General features: G+C 40.7%; 1 protein-coding gene across 1 annotated transcript in view; it reads right to left on the reverse strand.

The window, feature by feature from the left end:
- Positions 1-855: 855 nt before the first annotated feature.
- The window catches only part of nf2a (neurofibromin 2a (merlin)), a 35068-nt gene continuing 22439 nt past the window's right edge, over positions 856-13484 (reverse strand). Inside the window, exons 14-16 of the mRNA XM_034118590.1 lie at positions 11228-11361; positions 10076-10235; positions 856-2228 (exon numbers count right to left, since the gene is read on the reverse strand). Of these exons, the coding sequence (XP_033974481.1) occupies positions 2178-2228; positions 10076-10235; positions 11228-11361 (345 nt within the window). The 3' untranslated portion in view covers positions 856-2177. The remainder of the gene's footprint in view (positions 2229-10075; positions 10236-11227; positions 11362-13484) is intronic.

Consider the following 13484-nt stretch of genomic DNA (forward strand, 5'->3'; position numbering starts at 1 on the left):
GTGCCTTAACTTGAATTTGAAAACACGTGGCAGCTTTATTAATACAGCAGATGAAAAGATTTGTGGAAGGATACATTCTTCATGGGCTTCAATGGCTCTCTAGATAAAGGGCGTTTTATGGTTGCTTGTATTATCCTCAGATAGGGGTTTGTTTAAATAACTAGTGACATTTTAATAAATATTGCAAAAAAGGGCTCCAAAAAAGGCATATATCCTGGCCGGCTTAGCCAATGTGTATTTTTTCAAGCACCACAAGATTCATAGTTTATAAAGTACAATTCTGGGCCATTGATTGTGTCATTTCTCCAAACTCATACAGTAAAAATTGCTGTTTTTGAAGCCTTAAAATGGTGCAGGAAAAGGACTTTACATTGTATTATACTTAAAGACAGGACTATTCAGTTAAGAGAAGAGAAAAAATGAGTCAAACGGGCGTGGTTTGCATTCCGCACAGCCAATCAGACGTACGAACTACTTTCTCCCACAACAGTCCCTGCTCTTTAGCAGGGACTGAAAAGCGGGTCGGACGAACTAAATTGAGCTACTTTAGTTCCTGGGGCTTTTTGGTGTGAACGCAAATATATCGTAGTTCTGATTAACTATTGTGGGAAAAGTACACCAAAGTACTCCGGTGTGAACGCACCAAATGAAACTGTGTATGTGATCTGACTCTAGATGGAAGGTGCTTACGTAACACTTGAATCATCTCACAGGTGTAATTGGATGTCGGTTTGGGTCGCGTGGAAGAGGTTCTGACGCCAGCATATCTAAGCTCACATGTTTCAATTCTCCCAAAAATAACTAACAAACGGGTTATTTCTGGATGGGAAAAAAAACGCAAACATACAAAAGAACTCACACCTGATATTCTTTTATTTTACATTCAAAACATACATATCTGGTACAATGTTTCTGTAAAAAATTGATATCTAGTTATAAAAGGTAACTTTACCTAGTGTTTTTTTCAAATACTGCTTAATATTATTGTTAAATGCAATCCTGAAAGAAATATATTTCCTTCACAATGTAATAATAAATTGCTTTCAGAGGAAAAGCACACAGTAACTCAAAAAGATACATTAATTAAAAATAGATGCAAATTCATGTTTTTTGATATAAGTGGTTGACTGGTTGTATTCACAAACACACAAAAAACTGACAGATGTGACACAAGCTTGCAAAGAATCCTAGTTCCTTCGCTACAATGTGTAACGGCATCCTAAAAAAGTGTGAGGCAGGCAGAGAAACACGACTCCTGTGTGTATCACAGGATGTAAACACAGGTCCAAAGGCCTCATGTACAACAATATGTTTACATTTACCATAAAAATTGCATTAAGACACAAACATGGAAACACAGTTTGAGATGTAGGAAACCAGGCTCAAACAAAACCAAGACAAATGACTCGTAATAAGTGACATAAGTGGATTTTTCAGTTTATAGTATCATTAATATCTACCACGGCCCATCAACTCCCAGTATTAACAATGAATTGTATAATGGCAAAGGAAGGCTATATTTGTATTCCTTATTTAAACATTCCATAAAACAAAAAGACATGTTAAACAACATACTTTAAGGATTTCTTTTTTTGCATTAGAAATCAAAATGGCAGTCTAGACGGCCCTTACTAAATATCAATTATTTGAGTCAGGTAAGGGCAACATTTCTTATAATCAATTTGTTCTTTTGTTCAACTTTATCCCTTAGAAGTCTATTTCTATTAGAATTTCAAAACAGTCAAAAAAAGTAGGTCATCCAAGACTTATATAATAACAATTCTTAAATTCAAAGTACTGTCTCATTACAGCCACAGTGGAACCGGATCAGTCAAAGACCGATGTTATTCCTTCTCATCATCTACCTTTGTTCTTCGCATGAATAAAAAACCAATACCCATCCAAAGTACTCACTGAGAATGTGCTGTATTCACACACTCGGACTGTAAACACACACAGATTTAGAGCAGTGACATTATGTGTTCACCATGTTTCGTACACACAAGGTCCCTGGAGCTACAGCAGATAAAGGAAGTGGTCATTTTCTTCTGTCTCATAGTGGTTTCTCAGTAAGAGCATAAGGTCTCACAGTGGCGGCCAATCATTTAAACCGACCAGGAATGTAGAGTGATGAGGTTCTTGGCAGGTGTGCATCCCCACCTTTACAGGTACGTAGTTTACAGTTCCTCAAAGAAGGCCACCCGGGTCTTGGTGCTCTGTAGTGTTAGCTATGGAGGAAACAACAGACCGCATATGATTTTTTAGTCTGAAGTAAACAAATACTTAAACAACAAGCAAGGGAGAAAAAGTTAAACAATTGGACATTGTCACTGAAGAGTAATGTCACAGAAATCATCGCCTTTGTATATTCAATGCAAGCACCATGACCACCAAGTCTGCCTCAGTTTCTGACTGAGACAATAGCAAAACGTAGCTGATGATCAGGCATCATAAGGTGACAAGATGTCCAGAAAAGTGCAGGAAAGTACCGGATAACGTGCAATTGTCCAAAAGTCTGACCAAAGTTTTGATTAGTTATAGCGTATTTTATACATTAACTTCTGACTGTAGTGCAACATTATCTTGGTGTTACAGATGGGCACTGTCATGTTTGTAGGCAACATGAATTATGGGCTGTTTATTTTTGCCATGTACAGTAATTCTCCCGAGTTGATAAAGACGCATAGCGGTTCAGTATAGTTATAACAATGTTGGGTTGTGGAGAGGGGGAGATATACCTGTCGATCCTTGATGCCTAAAAAGATTCAAACTGTATGTCTGTTTCCTGTTTTATTTGTTCACCTGTTGAGAAACACTCCAGTCCAGTCCTGTACATCAGAGGCCATGCCCAGTTTCCACAAATATGGGTATGGAGGAGGTGTCTAGGTTTTTCTGTCCTGTTTTTGAGCATAAAGACACTGGCAGAGAGGGAGCAAACTCGAGAGACAGGGGGGTTCCCCTGGTATGCCCTCTCTCCCGGTAGAGCTCTCTCCCTGGAGAGCTCGGTTTTTGCTCTCGGTAAGGTTCTCTCAAACTTGGTGAATATCTCTCAAATGTCTTTGTTGAATGCGGAGTGAATTGATGTGTGTTGAAAGTTTAGTACCCTGCCACCTGTGAGGAAAGGTCCTCCGAATTCATGCGGGACAGAGGTGTATATTAATTGATTTGTTGAATGAAAGTTTGAATGTGCTTTTTATTATCACCGGTCATTTATGAGGAGATGCCTCTAAATTCTGTCGGACGATTTTAAATGTCACAACTGAATTGGGCAGTTGAAGTTACAATTTAGTGTAATAAATGTAAAACTGTGAATTGAGGTTTCATATTAGAACAGGACCACAGCATGATATGTTTTGTAGGATTTTCATGTTGTAACGAGAGAAGGTAAAACCCTGTTCAAGTGTGGACCAATTTTTCTTCAAATAAACTGATCCCACCTTTTGGATTTGGACAACTTGCAGGTCTCCCTTGAAAAAGAGATCTATGATCTCAATGGGACCAATCTGGTTAAATAAAGGTTTGAAATGAAATGAAATGAACTTAAAAGACTTCTGCGCTATCCTCTCCTGCTTAAAAGGTAAGAAATGCACACTGCCACACTCACACTTAGGTAGGGCCACACCTCATTACTGATATCAAAATCCTTCGGGATCGCTTAAACAGATTTAGCGGGTCGTCTGAATTGAAACAGCAGTTAATTGAACCTGGTTCTCCAGGAGTTAATAGAGGTGAGATCTTGCTGACGTTGGTGGATCTGAGCCAAGCAGTACACATACATAGACTCAATAACTTCTGTTAGGTCAATTAGTAGGTCTGAGTAATTTGCCGGAATAAATTAACAGCCCCCCCGACTCCCCATGTGTCGTGTCTGTTTTTACTTCCTGTCTCTTTTGATTACCTGATCATGTTCACCTGGTGCCCCTGTGTTTTTCTGCCCTCCTCAGCTGTGTCGTGTTCTTGTGATTAGTCCTGCAGTTATTTAAGTTCTGGTTTCATGTCATTATTTGTTGGATCCTTATTTTCAGAGAGGTTTGGGCTGTTTGTTTAGCCTTACCATGCTATGCCAGAAAACCTTAAACATTAAAGGACAGGTGTCATGCTTTTCCGTTTATTACCCGTCCCCTTGTGTGTTATGAAGGTTTTTATGCATGTAAACGGTGTGCAGAGTCAAAACCCTCAAAGTACACCCTATAGCGAGTAAAACTCTAACACAGAACATACCTCCCCAAAACGCCTCGTTGGAGATACGTCATTGTCCATTGTTTACTTCCTGGGTATGACGCGATACGGTCATGCGGTACCCGGAACCAAATGGACCAATCCGTGGAGCCGTTACGTTACGTCCGCGGAGCCGTTACGTTAAGCCCCCGCTGATTGGTCCAAATTGACCAATCCACGGACTTCCTCACACACAGGCAGCTCAGCTGATTTCTCCTCCCTGGCTGCAGGCTGATAACAGACAGTTGGGATCGCGGCGAAATTCTCTCTGCAGACCCATTCTCACAGCGTTTATCAACCTTTTTCTTACTCAATATCAAGCCACACTTATTGTTTTTACTTCGGCTGTGACTGTGTGTGCTCAGGATGAGTTTGGCTGTGTTTCGCTATGTATCCTAAACAAGGAAACAACACCTCCACGGAGCTCCGCGCGATTCACAACGTCCCGACCAATCAGAGCACACTGTGCTCACAGGGAGGGTGGGGGCTGGAGCTTTTGGAGCTAAAACGAGCCGTTAAAGGCAGAGAGTGAAATTCAGTGAATACACATACTTTACAGAGATGCTGTATGAGAAACCAATGTGAGTTTGGAAAATTGCACAATATAAATCTATTTTAGTATACCTCAACAATGGAATTATGATCAGTGGAAATGGCCATGACACCTCTCCTTTAAAGGTTTTTTTGGGTCCACCCTCCATTTCTCTCACGTGACACAAACGATCCGAAGTCTGCAGGAAGGAATACTTCTAATATTCATTGATACTAAATGTGTTGGAGGCAACAAACTACATCAACTCCTGTCTCACAAATGTCACCCGTTCTCATCTGGTCACCCTAACCTAGCACCCTGCGGGGGTCTCTACTTCTTGGGAGCTTGTTGCACTCTAATCTTACTAAAACCAGTCTTTTATAAGAGCCTACTCTTGCTTTAGAATTATGCAGTGTGTATTTATTTATTTTCTGACATATAATTAACTTCATCAGCACTACTTGAAGACTGGTCTAGCAACATAACATATGCAATATTTTATTCAAATGTTCAAAAGTTTCATTTGCACTATTTGTATTTTTTGTCTTATGTCCTATATATAATATCTTACATTGTTGGAGGAGCTTGGGACCTAAGATTTTCCTTGCCATAACTACACTGTAGCTACTGTGCATATGATAATAAAATCATTGAATCTTGAATCATTTTATGTGTTTTATACACCGCAAAATACTGGACCAAGGTCAATTTAGCCGCCATACTAATGAAGATACACACATCCATGATTTCTGCAAAGTACATATAAAAAAGCTCAAACAACCACAGAACATTTCGATACAACGTGATTGTGACTTGACTAATCAAATATGTTTTCATAAGGAGAGGATAACTGGAAAGTCTGTAGACTGTTGTGTATTACCTGAAAAGACCCCCTTAGGGTAATTCTGTTTTTAATTCATTTCTGATGGTATGTAAAAGATATGCAGCATTCTTGATACAATCTACATTGAAACCCAAATCAGGCTCGATGAGTTTGCAACAAAAACAAATGTGTAGGTTATTTTAAATTCCTTTCTACTGCGGGACTATCAAACAGAGCAGGGTGTGTAGAAGATCAATGCCGGTCAGAGAAAGTACTGCTAATTGTTTTTCTGTCCAGGTTTAAATGAGCTGGTGATGAATTCATTCAGACTGTGCTTTAACCCCTTTGGCACAGCTTAGCATTAGCTTGTCTAAAACAGCTTCTGTGAGCACTACGTCAAAACGACTGGGCAAACTGTTTCCCCTCTTCAACATCTGTAGGGTAAAGGGAATTAAATACGCTGCCAAAGTAAATATTAGACTGAGGATGATTGAAGAGAGTTTGGAAAAACCCAGCTTATTTCTGGGGAATGTGTAGATGGAGGAAAGTAAGCAAATCTGAACAGATAATGTGTGGGCAAGGGATTGATTTGCAGCACGATGTTTACAGATGAGCTTCTATTGTCCCGGCTGACAGGCAGACTGAACTGTACTGTGAGTGTATTCTCAGCTTTGTACTGCACACTGCAAACAGTCTCCATGTCGGGAAGAGAGCAAGAACTCTTTATAAAAAGGTTTTCATATTTCACAACAGCAACCTATTGACATGAAATAAATGCGTTTGTATGTTGTATGGATACTTGTGAAGACTGCGATGAGAGCAACCTCAATGGTTGACCTCTTTTGTGCCACTTCACACAGTCTGGATAGACTGCCACATAAAAAAGAATAAAAACATTCCCTCTGTGTGAAACTTCACACGGGACCATGCAGCTCAGGAGGGCCTTTGTAGCCCAGTGGTAACTGCGCATACCACATTACAGCAACATACACCAATTATATTACTTGCCAACCACCTTTTTTATTGAAATATTATCAATTTAATTCATTCTCACACAGGCTGTTAGCACCCACGTTCATCATATAAAAACACTGATTTGTAAAGTGTGTTATCATAACTAGATACAGCTACAAAAAACGGTTGTGTCCGCTCGGTGCAGCAGCAGAGTAGCAGAAGTCTGATTCCCCTAAACAAGAGGCAAGATTTAGGAGAGTTGCCTGACCAGACATTGTCAAGACGTAGACTAAGTTGATTTAAAACCTGATTAAGATAATGATGCAGTCTGTCTACTTCGTTATGAAGCTGTGCAAAGTCTGAAAACCTGGGTTTTAGCAAAGGTTTGACCGGAGAAAGCCACACAGCCATCCAATGTTTAAGATCAAAGTTAAACTCTGAACGCCACCGAGGATATCTTTTCTTGTAAGGTCTCCAGAGCAGTCCCAAGTTTTTGAATGGTGGCAAATGTTCCACGTTTTGGCATATATATACGAGAGCATTATGGGTACCATTCAAGCCTACTGACCTGTATTAAAGGTCCCATGTCATGTCCATTTATACTGATCATAATTCCATTGTTGAGGTATACTAAAATAGATTTATACTGTGCAATTTTCCAAACTCACATTGGTTTCTCACACAGCATCTCTGTAAAGTATGTGTATTCACCGAATTTCACTCTCTGTCCTAAACGGCTTGTTGGAGCTCCTGCCCCCCCCTCCCTGTGAGCCCAGTGTGCTCTGATTGGTCGTGAAGCTGAGAGGCTCGTTGCTGCTCGCAGCTCCTCGCAGCTGTGTGAGCTGCTGCAAGGAGCAGACAGGCTTTCCGTGTCGGCGTCTCGGTGATACAGGAGAACAAGCGAAACTCATCCTGAGCACACACAAACACTCACAGCCGAAGTAAAAAATATAAGTGTGGCTTGATATTGAGTAAGAAAAAGGTTTATAACGCTGTGAGAATGGGTCTGCGGAGAGCATTTCCCCGCGATCCCAACGTAGTAGTCCGAAAAAAGTTTACCCATTTAAACAGTCGTGGTAGATACCTTGTTTGTTTTAAACATCATAAATACACAAACAGCAATGAATACTTACAGGTTGTGTACCCGAATCTCCCGATGGTCCAAACAAAGTAGGAACAGCATCGTTCTTCAGTGCCCTACGCTGTATATCCGGCATGAATCGCTGAAAGGTTTAGGAAGCTTTGTTTTGTGAAAGGCTGGCAGAGGGTGCGGCCATAGCTATGGGCGTGGCTACTGGGTATCCCTACGTAGCGATACCCAGGAAGAAAATGAGAAATCTCCAACGAGGCGTTTTGGGGAGGTATTTTCTGTGTTAGAGTTTTACTCGCTACAGGGTGTACTTTGAGGGTTTTTGACTCTGCAGACCGTTTACATGCATAAAAACCTTCATAACACACAAGGGGACGGGTAATAACCGGAAAAGCATGACATGGGACCTTTAAATGTTTCTCTGTCTCCTCACCTTCAGGTAAAGGCAAAAAATACCTAATCTTACATCCGAAAATAAGAGAAAAAGACCCCTCCGACAGGCCTGGTGCTAACAGAGCAGAACCTGTTGTCTGGACCGAGTGCAAAGGCGCTGGGCCATGTTAAGGGGCTGTTCATTAATCATCCAGAAGGGGGGGGGGGGGGGGGGGGGGGGGGGACTGGATGGAGAAAACGTAGCCCGGAGAAACAGCCACTCCTGTCTCTTCTGGCTCTCAGACTTGTCCTTTCTTGCTCTTCTCCGTGACTCAGCTTCCTTTTAACTCTTCATCCTTTGAACATTTTTGGTCAACCTCTGCCTCCCCTCGGATCCTCGCATCGTTTTGCAACGCTGACCTGGTTTCCTCACTGTCCATTGCACTTCTTCCTGCAATGCCATGTGCATGTGTGAAAGATAAATGCTGTGTGCCTGTGGTTTAATTAAATCAGCACTTTTAACTTTGCTCACTCTCCCCCTGCATGCAAAAGGTGCCCCCCCCCCATCCATCTATATGACAAATGACCGAGCAGAAATCAATTAGCGCTCGCTTAACAGGAGTATTTTACAGTGGGAGACAGGAAGGCAAAGAGGGTGGGCTTTTTTCTAATGCAATGTACTGAGAGCACAGATCACATTTTTATTTGATACGTTTTATTGAAATTACAGACACACTGGGGTGGGAAGATAAAGGAGAATGTGTCTAATCTGCCAGTTCATCAAAGGACAAGGGGAACAGAATCTACTTTTTATAGCAAGTCCATCGCCCATCAATTTAGGATTATCCCTTCGGCGAAAAGGAGATCATTTCATATCGTCAAGCGAGACACTTCTGTGAGATGAAGCTATTCTCACTGAGGGAGTTGACCTAAGATGCATACAGAAACACAGATTTCTCTCTCAGTTGATCTGTGAGAGCTTTTGAAAAAGTATACTTAAGACCAGTAATCACTGTGCAGTTTTAGAGGTCATAGTTAAAAAAATGAAGGAGTGCTCCACCTCTCTGCAAGGGGTTCCATCCAAAAAGAAACTTTAGTCTGAAAAATACCCCGGGGCAAAGTTTAGATTGTTGCTATTAAGTGATGCTCTGAGAATCAGTAATAACCCGCCTATGAATAATAAGAGGGTTAGGCAAGTCCTTGAAAGATTATGTAGGATCAGTATGAAAACCACATTTACACTTCTTGTGTCTCCAGCTGATTGGACAGCTTTTGAATAGCTAAAGAGTAACTTGTAAATGTAACTGCAATGCATTAGAACTAGGGCAGGGTGTTTTATTAACTACCTCTCTAAAATGATTTGATATTTTATCCAATCCAATACAAGAAAGGCTAATCTGCAAAAATACCGTACACTGCCATTCACAGGGATTTGATTTGATTCAATTAGGAATTGCATTGGTATCTTTACTAAAACAAAGTGTGACTAACAATAGTTTCTCAACTTGCCAACCCAATGAGAAATGACGATATGATGCAAGGTGCAGGCAACGACTACATGTAATTATGCCTGTAACCAGATTAAATATATACTTTGCAAATGTTTCATTAGGACAGAAAAGCAATCAATATACATCTGAGTCTGCAAACACTGCCGAGTCACCATGATTACAAACAAAAACTCTGCCCTTAAATCTTGATGAATGATTTTTCTATTGCCTCAATTCCTCAGTAGGGCTGCAGGATTAAAGCCATAATGATTGCACTTAAAACATCACTGTTGATTAGGTTTATTAAGTTGTGGGAAGCTGAAATCGTGGTCACCATTAATTATCAATTGATTGTGCAAGTCTTTCTGCAGGGAAATTGTCAAAATCACTTTAAGAGGTAGATGTGAATACATTTTCGGTTCTGCTACTAGAGTTTTTGTTGCATATACACAAGATGCTAAAATAAATACAAATGATTGACAGTGAGTGTAAAAAGACGAGGCATGAACGGGGTCAGTAGAGTGTATTTTGGAGAGATGTACGTTTGGCAAAGTGTGTTACCTGTACAGCATGCAAGCAGCCAAGCTGAGATTTACCTTTTTAAAGTTGCTGTGCTTGCTGGTCCCCTGCTCGGTGTTCTGGTTGTGAATGATGTCCAGAGGAGTCTCTCTCTCTTTCATCTTCAGACTCTCAATCTCTGTCTTCAGCTCATTCAGCTGCTCCTGCAGGTGCTTGCTCTTCTCCATGTACTCCACTCTGAACAGGATCACATTACAGGTTGAGAGACAGTTAATAAGAATCTAAGTCCCCGTATGTCCTCATTAGATCTAACTACAGTATAATAGCTAGCACTGACATCACCATTATGAATAAATATAGAATCAATGGGCATCTCTGCTTCACTCCTCTTAACATGAGCACCGACAAAGAGATATGACCTTTGTTATAATAATAATAATGAAGCTTGTACTGTTAAACCATTATTAAATGAGGTAATTCAAAGGCCCTCTGCATGTCGGAAAAAAAAAGTAAATCCTTTACTTTGAATTTTCTCTAAAAACTTCAGATGGTTTCTTAGCACTCAGCAAATAATAATTAAAACACAACCTCTATTTTATGTTTAGTAACTTTTTTTTTACAGACGCAGCGGTGGCGGGTTTCACCTCCTTGATCTGATAATCATTGCACAGCGCACTGCGCCACACCGCCCATCTTCACACCTCGAAGTCATCAAGGCGCTTTTACAAGTACACATTGATATTATACATGTACTGTGGACAATACCCACAGGAGCAGATTCGGGTGAAGTGTCTTGCCCAAGGACACAACGGCCTGACGCAGTGGCGGCGGGAGCGGGTTTCGAACTGGAGTTCCCCAACGCCCCCTTGATCTGATGATCAAACGCACAGACCACTGCGCCACCACCAATCGTCGACCTGTAGCCTCTCGGCTCACTTGCCTTATTAAATAAAACTTAATTACCTAACTATATAACAGCAAGGAGGTAATTACTCAGCTCTGTTTAACAAGTGTTTATACTGTCTGTGACACCAAGAGCTAAAAAGCTAGAATGCTGTCAGTGACATCAGTGAGGGTCGATCGCCAACTGGAAGTACAATCCTGAATTCATGTACATCTTTCTCAATCACATGTTAGTGTATTACAAATCTGTCAAACTTTATTTAATCAGATTTTCCAGAGGCTGCAAGATATCAGGCAGCCCCAGCAGAGTAAAGCCGGCCACTCACTTCTCCTTCTCGATCTCCATGGAGAGGCGTTTCATGTCGGTGTCTTTAAAGTCAAAGCTGAGGTTCTCCCTGCTGAAGCTCAGGTCGGGAGGCATGCTGTCGGGAGGCATGCTGTCAGATGGCAGGCCAGGAGACTAGGAGGGGAGATGAAAGGAGAGAGATTAGAGGGAAGGAGGTGAAGTAGACGAGTTGGCAGTGGGGAAAACACAGAATAAAGAAGACATGGGAGTGAGAGGGAAAAGGACAGAGAAAGGGTTCAAATAAATACGCAAAGGAGGAGTAGATGAAAGTGACAGGAAATACAAGTTCACTGTACCCTGTATGCAAGGGCTGGTCTGCCTTCACTAACTGTACGGAGGCTCAGTCACTGGTACATTTTTATATACAAAGCCATGTTAGGGAAACTTCCATCCTCCATCTGCTCCCTGATCTCACGGCGAATTGTAAGTGGCTACTGCCTGAGATCGCATGCTGTGGTTTTATTAAATGTGCCAACTGCTAGGACTGTCTTAGGGAAGATAGCATTTAGATGCGCAGCTCCACTGTCCTGGAATAGTTTGCAATTGAAATGGAAACTGAGCAATCTGGTGCCACTAAATGTTTTTAAAGCTCGGTTGGATGCTACTGAATCGGAAGCTGTTGGTACCTGTTCATGTGGATAGTTATGTAAATTGTAATCCCTGTAATGATACTGTATGATGTCCTTTTTGTTGTTCTGTTTATGTTTTTAATGTTTCATGTGGAACCTACTTGAGCAGGTCTCCCTTGAAAAAGAGATCAATGATCTCATTGTATGGGATACACCTGGATAAATAAAGGTTTGAAATGAAGGGACATGGAGGAATGCATGGAAAAGACATTAGGGACATAAGGGAGAAACAGAAGGGATGAAAGATATCGACGTTGATGGTCATGGACCGTGAACACCCAAATGTATGCTTTTAGATCCTGAGCAAAGGTCTGAAATGCATCGGCCACATGTCACTTTGGGAGTGAGCCAGTAAAGAAGTGGACCTAATACACAATATAAATGTAAATCCATTGGTTGGCGTGGGATTCCAAACTACAGTATGGATTCAATTGAAGTAAATACAGACTGGGCAAGCAGAAAAAAGGCAATTTGTCTGGTAAAAATTGGAATTGTAAATAATGTGTGTGTGTGTGTGTGTGTGTGTGTGTGGAGACATTTTCTGTTTTTACGCATGATCTGATAAATCTATAAGGGAGTTCCAGTGGTAGCATGTCTTTTGTATTTATGTGCACCAAACTGTTTAGGCTTTTCATTCATAACCTTACAAATCAGTCGTTCTTTATCGATGGCCAGCATTAGAATCTGTGTGTGTGTGTGTGTGTGTACATGTGTGTGAGCAGCTGAATGTGCAGTGTGTGGGTTTTTAGCATGTTGGGAGCTTTTGCGTAGGCTGCCTTATGTGCTGCCTGATCTTATGCAAGTATCTCCAGTTCAGTGTGGCTGTGCGAGGCTACAGTAGCATGTGTGTGTGTGTGTGTGTGTGTGTGTGTGTGATTTGTGCAAGGCTGAAACTGTTAACTATTTACATTATTTATTTATCTCTGTCTAAAAATATATTTAAAAAAAATGCCCTTCCCAATTTACCACATGTCACACTGGAAAAGCCTCGACTTTTTTGGGATACTAAAACATGTATCCAGGAACTATGGAAGAAAAATGTCATTTTCGGTTGTGTAATCCAGATTAAAAAGAAAGTAATACAAAAACATTCTTAGTAGATCAACAGAACAACAATGGGCAATCAACAGCTGCCCACTATTTTTTATAATTGACACAATTATATTTAAAAATAGCACCAAAAAAAGCTGTCTTAACTCTACAAATATTGAGTTATCGTCCCTGATACACCACATCAAACTGAACGACATCACTTTGAGAATTGCAGGGGTACAAACTCATCAGAGGCAAACAGGGGAAAAATATGCAAAACCACACTAGCGGTTTCACAGGAAGATAATAAGAAAACGGTTAAATGTTTTAAAATGTAGATCAACAGTGGATTTAAGCATGGAGATAAAGGAAACAATTATGTATGGGGGATATCAGTTTAAACTAGAGAATGCAATTCCTGAAGAAATTGCTAGTGGGAATGCTTTATGCTGAAATATAATGTGTAAGAAGAAAGTGAAGAATTTAGATTGAAATGATACATGAACACTGGGGGCTTGAATGTGTGATGAGAGAAGAAAAGAAAGTAAAAAGGCTTGGAAAAGCAGCAGAATATTT

This window comes from Trematomus bernacchii, unplaced genomic scaffold (assembly GCF_902827165.1).
Source record: "Trematomus bernacchii unplaced genomic scaffold, fTreBer1.1, whole genome shotgun sequence".
Taxonomy (NCBI): domain Eukaryota; kingdom Metazoa; phylum Chordata; class Actinopteri; order Perciformes; family Nototheniidae; genus Trematomus; species Trematomus bernacchii.